Consider the following 6,403-nt stretch of genomic DNA (forward strand, 5'->3'; position numbering starts at 1 on the left):
ATAGAGCACTCTGCCAAGCAGTTTTCTACTGGATGTGAAGCTTGTGTCGGATCATGCTCAAGGTGTACCTGGTCAGAAACAAAACCCATTCAACAGAATGGTAAGTAGTACGCAAAAGAGAGAAAACAGAATCTCATTCTATATGGAATTTTGAAATTTATTTTGTGTGCTTTGTAATGATGACTGTGCCTATATTTCCTTAATGCAGGTCACATTTAACAACAGCATTAGTAAGGTGTACTAGCCATATCTTTGACTTTTATCCAGGATCTTGCTTGCATGATTGTATGACTGATAAAGCTATAACCCAGTGATTCTCAAACTGTGGGTCTCTGGCCCATCAGTGGATCACAACCCAATTTTTGGTGTTTCATGAAACTGACAGGGTAGATTAGGCTATGTGTATCAAGGGTTAAACAACCTGCTATTTGTGGGGAGCACTGCTGCCCCATTCCCATTATATCCACAGCTTGTGGTAAAGTGAAGTGGTAAAGTGGCTGGTAAAGTGAAACCTTTTTTTTTCCGGTGGGTCCCGATGCTAAAATGTTTGAGAATCACTGCTGTAGCCACTTTTGGGTTCAGTGTTGATCCAATTTGGTCTTCTTTTTAAATGTCATTGGTTAGTTCAAAATGAAATGTTTGCTTTTCATTATCTTGCTAAGGAAATATTTGAATACAGTACTTTACTGTTATATTCTTTAAAATGTATAGTAAAATTGTTGTCAATTTTAAGCAGCCATAATGCTTAAAAATGTGCACTAACTTTTCTTTTTATGGTGTAGTTTATAGAAATGTTTTACTAAACATTTATGCTGAATATACGATTACACATGAAATACATGTTTACATTTGCAGCTTAAATGAATGCCAGAATAGATTTCTGCATGGGATTTTTATTCTACTAAAACGCTCAAATGTCTGCTGGGACTAGTAGGGGTGGCATCTAGTGATCTGATAACATACATGCAACCCCATGAGCTACAGTGTACAGACCTCCATGCAGGAGCCTGTGAACAACCAGGTGCCACTTACCCACAAGTGCAGTAAAATGAGGGAAGCTTTCAGCTTTTTCCTTGGTTCTTTTGACTGGGAAAATCTGTGCCACAAACATGCATTTTAAACAACTTCTGTCTATTCATTCTTTCTACTCATTCTGTCTTGCGGAACTTTGTGGCTCACAGATTTTCAGAAGACAGTCCTTAATTTATAATTGTTCTTGCCCAGCATTTATTCTCCTCTACTACTGATAATTGGAGCTCCTATAAATACTTTCTTTTTAATGTATAAAAGTTAGTCCTCTTCATATGTGAAAAGGGGCTTGAATGTATCTGTATGTATGGGACTGCTCAATCCTAACTGCAAGCTCTGCCGGTGTACCAGTCCCTGCAACAGCAGAAAGTGTCGCGCACATGTGACTCCCAGTGAGTGAGCAGCACTGGCAGAGTGTCCTGTGCTGCCCTGCCAGTGCGGCATTCAGACCCAGGGCCTCCAGCGCAGATAGGTAAGGCACCGAGTGGAGCAGGGAATGGGAGAGGATGGTGGAAAGGATGTTTCAGAGGGAGGGGGCATTTCTGGGCAGGGAAGGAAGAACTGAGGAGGATCAGGCCTGGGAGAGGGTGAGATTGGTAGAGGCCTTCTCTACCTTATCTTAACCCCCCTCCTGGGCCAGCAGGCATTAAACTTGGACTTCCTTGGACTTCCACCAGCTATGTAGCTGGAAGAGGTATGAGTAGCCCCAATGGGCAGGCTGGGTCATTACTGGGGGTAAGGGGAAAAAATATCCTCTTACCTTGAAGAGACTTCCAACTGCCTCCTAACCTGCACTAGATACAGTGGCAGGTATGTTGCCTGGCTGTACCAGCACAGGTTAGGATTGCACTGTGAGTCCTCTGCATGTTATAATTAACACACATAGGACGTCACAAAAGGCTGCTGCCACAATGCTACCATCTCTCTCTGTATGTCCATTGAGCTTTTTTCATGTCTCCAAAGGGATCAATTGTGTACAAAAGTCCTAACAACGGTACAGCAGTGGGGCAGTCTAACCCTGGTTAATTGTTTTTGAAGCTGAATTCAGTTTCTTGAACAATTGAAATTACTTTGAATATCTAATAAGTTGATGGGTGCAAAGCCCTGGATGATTGATTGAACTGAGTAATTTTGCAATGAAGGACTCAGTCCTATCTTGCACTGGAACAGGCAAGCCAAGAGGCTTGCGCTGTATCCAGCGTGAGATAGGGCTGCAAAGTGGATCAGCCAAAAGTAAGGGGAAACTCTTCCCCTTACCCCTGGGTAAACCACTGCAGCCCGTATGGGTCTCCTTGAACTTGCGCCACCTCCTGAAACTGCAGTTCGTGCATATTACTTCACCTTCATCTAGGGTCACATGTACAAAAACCTACTCCCGTGAATGTATGGTCCTTAGCTGGTCCAGGTCAGAGGTATATGAAGTAGGGCCCAATGCTATCAAACTTTCCAGCATTGATTCAGCCCCAATGAGCCCCAATGCAAGGGAATAAATATTCCCTTATCTTGAGGAGACCTCTGTGATTGCCCACCCCACCTCCCATTGACTTGGCTACATCAGCACTGGAAAGATAGATAGAATTGGGCCCATAGTAATAGGATTAGGGTTCTGGTTAATTTTCCCTCATTCAAACAGTAGATGAACAATTTCTTCAATATGCATGTAGCAATGATGGTTATGATTATGATTTACCCGGTTCAGAGGCACTGTCAGCATAAGCAGCTGGGAGCCTAGGGCAAAGCTTCAACTGGACCACCTATGGCAGCCCTATGCCCCACTGATGATGCACTGGATGCTTCTGCTGCTAACAGCAATAAGGGTTCAGGGATCAGCCATGGAGATGGGCCTTCTGATGAGTGTTAGCTCTCAGCTTGACCAACTCGCAAGACAACCCCTGCTCAGAGGCCGTGCACCACTGAATCCAACTTCTGGGGAACAAGAATAGAAGAGGGCTATTAGGAAGCTGCTTTATACTGAGCCAGATTATTTGTTAGCCAGGCTCCACAGTTTCATGCAGGGGGCTTTTCCAGCCATACCTGGAGACACAGACATTGAACTTGGAATGGTTTGCATTCAAAGTGACTTTCTGCTGAGCTACATAATTCCTCCTTTATCTGATTGCCTTAAATCTCTGCATGTGAACTTCATAGAGCCATGTGGTTGGCTACCAAGGAGTGGAATGCTGGAGTAGATGCTTAGGGCACAATCCAAACCTGCGCTGGAGCAGGCAAGCCAGGAGCCTTGCGCTGCATCCAAGGTAGGTTTGCAGCGAGCAGCGGCTCAGCCAGGGGCAAGGGGAAGCTCTTCCCCTTACCACTGAGTAAGGGCTGCACGCCCCTATGGGTCTCCTTGGACCTGCGCCACCTCTGGAGGTGGCGCAAGTCTGAGGAGAACAGAGCGGCTTGATGCCGCTCCGTTCGCCCTGGGGATGGGGGTTGGAATCCGTCATAACCGCCGGGTCCCAGCCACACCCCCGGCTCCCCACATGCCCGCCCCCGGGACCGCCCTCCGCCCACCCAGAAATGCCCCCTCCTGCCTCCTCCCTGCCCCCCACCTATCTTCTAGGCTTGTGTCGGCGCAGGCGTGCCAACACAAGCAGCAGCAAGGGAGCCATGGCAGAGGCACCAGCCTCCGTGCATCGGCGCATCTGCATGCACTGACACGGCTCCCTCCCATGGAGGCGCACATCCAGGGCATCCTATACTGGCATAACTGCCAGTTAGGATTGCGCCCTTAGTCTGATGCAACAAGACTTTTCATAGGTTTTTGTCATAAAGTCAATGGTGGAACATTCCTTTATGTAAAATTTAGGGCTTGGACTGGCTTTAGAACTAAGGTAAGGGTGCTTGATTCAGAACAATCTCAAATTGCCCCAAAGGCTACATGGATGAAAATATAGAAGCCATCAGCTGTGTTTGGTGACTCTTCCACTAATTAGACCAAATGGGTCCCTGGGACATAGTTATGATGCTGAACCACACAATGTCCTGATTCAGAATATGAACCTTGGTAACTTGCAATTCAGACTTTCAATCTCACGTGAGTCTTGCATCCCCATCTTCTTCAGTGTGGATTGTAACTTGAGGTTGAAAGGTCCTCCTTCCATACCAGCTTTTTACTTATCTGGTGGTGGCAAGAGGTAGCAGCAGGGAAGTCCTGCCGGACATCTCCTTAGGTTCCTGGCATCTGTTGTAATGTCAACAATTTGCATATTTTAAATAATTTGCATATACTCTACAGCATTGTCAGAAATTACCTTCTAAAAATAGAACCACATCATTGCTAAAAACAGTCACCAATTATAGACTGGAATCCAAGTTCCAGGTTTTCAGACACGCCTTAGTTAGGAAGAACAGTCAGGAGACATTACGTCTTTATTCTTAGTAAGAAAGTAATTTCCCCCCCACCAAGAATATTTCAGAATCCTTGATATTAGTCATGGAAAAAAAATTTTTCCCCCCTAGTTAGCCTTCCTCAAAAAGCATGCTTCTTGTCCTGTCATGTGCTCCACATAATATAGAAAGATCCTCAGAATAATGAACATTTTTCCATTCGGTAGGCAAACATGAGAGGCAGCACCTAAGTTTTCATCGGACACATTTTGTAATGATGCCTTGTGCAAGAACTGGGTGTGCATACAGCTGAAATGTTTACCAGAGGTTTATCTAACATTTGAGCATGACAGAAGAGGTGGAAAAATGACACTATAATAATCTCATTAGTATCAGATGTCCAAAGTAAAGGATAAAGCAAATGCATTTTGTTCTTTATTATTGACATGTGCTTTCTATTTCTAGGATGTGAATGGCACAGAAAAATGCTCCATGCTGTCTGAATCTATGCAAAAATATTACCTTTCCACCATGTATTCTTTTGAGTTCATATTTGGCATCATTGGTAACAGCCTCGTTGTTTTCGGCTACATCGCCTGCCTCAAAAACTGGAAGAGCGGCAACATCTACCTATTCAACTTAACACTCTCAGATTTTGCCTTCCTGTGCACACTTCCATCGCTGGTGTCAAGTTATTCCCAAGGAGCAGAGTCCCATGAGATTGTCTGGTGTCAGGTCAACCGGTTCCTTCTGCATGCCAATCTGTACACCAGCATCCTTTTCCTGACTTTTATCAGCGTTGACAGATACGTGCTCATGAAATATCCTTTCAGAAATCACTTTCTGCTGAAGAAGAAAATGGCCATTTTTTTCTCCATTGGCATATGGATTGTGGTCATACTGGAACTCTCACCCATGTTCCTCTTCATAAGAACCAAAGCTGGAAAATGTACAGATTATGGCAGTTCGGGAAATGCAGTCCACAGCCTAATCTATAGCATGAGTTTGACACTTGTTGGATTTCTAATCCCTTTGTGCGTCATGTGCTTTTTTTACATGAAGACACTTGCCTTCCTTAAAAGTCGCAGCGAACAGCTCACTAGTGCGGTGACACTGGAGAAACCTCTCACTTTAGTGGTCATGGCTATGTGTATCTTTTCAGTGCTCTTTACTCCCTATCACATCATGCGCAATGTTCGGATTGCCTCCCGATTGCAAACTTGGAAACTCTCCCCATGCGCGCGTGACCGTATCCAAGTTGCTTACATTGTTACAAGACCCCTTGCATTTTTGAACAGTGTCATTGATCCCATCTTTTATTTCTTGATGGGAGATCACTTCAGGGAGATGTTGCTAAGCAAACTCTTGCACATATTTAAGAGACTTACACCTTGTCACAGATAAGGTTAAATATAGATTTCTGTCAGATGGGAACTACACAGAATGCTGAACAGCTTTTGTTAATGGGACACCCAGAACATTCCACCTTCACTGGGGATTTGGACTCCATATGTAGATTTACAGCAAATGGTCGCTGATATGTGGATTTCAGGGTTCCTGAAATGGTCCCTGATATGTGGATTTCAACTCTATTTCTCCTTTTCATTTAGTCCTGATGTAGCTCTAGATGTCCTGAATAAATGCTTAGAGTGGGTAAAAAGGCTAGATGAGGGCTAATAAATTGAAACTGAATAGAGTGTGGATTTGCATTCAGGGGGTGGTGGAATCCTGTGGGGGGAGGCGCCATCACGGATCTTTGCCCCAGGGCACGAGGCTGGGGAGGTCTGCCACTGCTCACACATGGTATCTGAAGGCTTCCATCACCTTTGGTTGGGTCAGCTGGAAAGAAATTATCTTGCCACATTTACCTGTGATTTGGTAACATCCATGGTGATTACTCTAATGAGTTATATGGAGGCTGCCTTTGGATTGAGTTCAGAACTTTCAGAGGTTACAGAATGCAGCTGCTAGATTCTCACTCTTTAAAGTCCTAAGCAATCTGGGACCAGGATATCCAAAGGACTGTTTTCTCCCATACCAACCT

At 44.7% G+C, this 6,403-nt stretch overlaps 1 protein-coding gene across 1 annotated transcript; it reads left to right on the plus strand.

The window, feature by feature from the left end:
- The first annotated feature begins 4,866 nt into the window (after positions 1–4,866).
- On the plus strand, positions 4,867–5,763 carry LOC136645291 (succinate receptor 1-like). Its single transcript, XM_066621527.1, has one exon. It carries the CDS (start codon positions 4,867–4,869, stop codon positions 5,761–5,763), a length of 897 nt encoding a protein of 298 aa, XP_066477624.1.
- Positions 5,764–6,403: the final 640 nt, after the last annotated feature.

This window comes from Tiliqua scincoides, chromosome 3 (assembly GCF_035046505.1).
Source record: "Tiliqua scincoides isolate rTilSci1 chromosome 3, rTilSci1.hap2, whole genome shotgun sequence".
NCBI lineage: Eukaryota > Metazoa > Chordata > Lepidosauria > Squamata > Scincidae > Tiliqua > Tiliqua scincoides.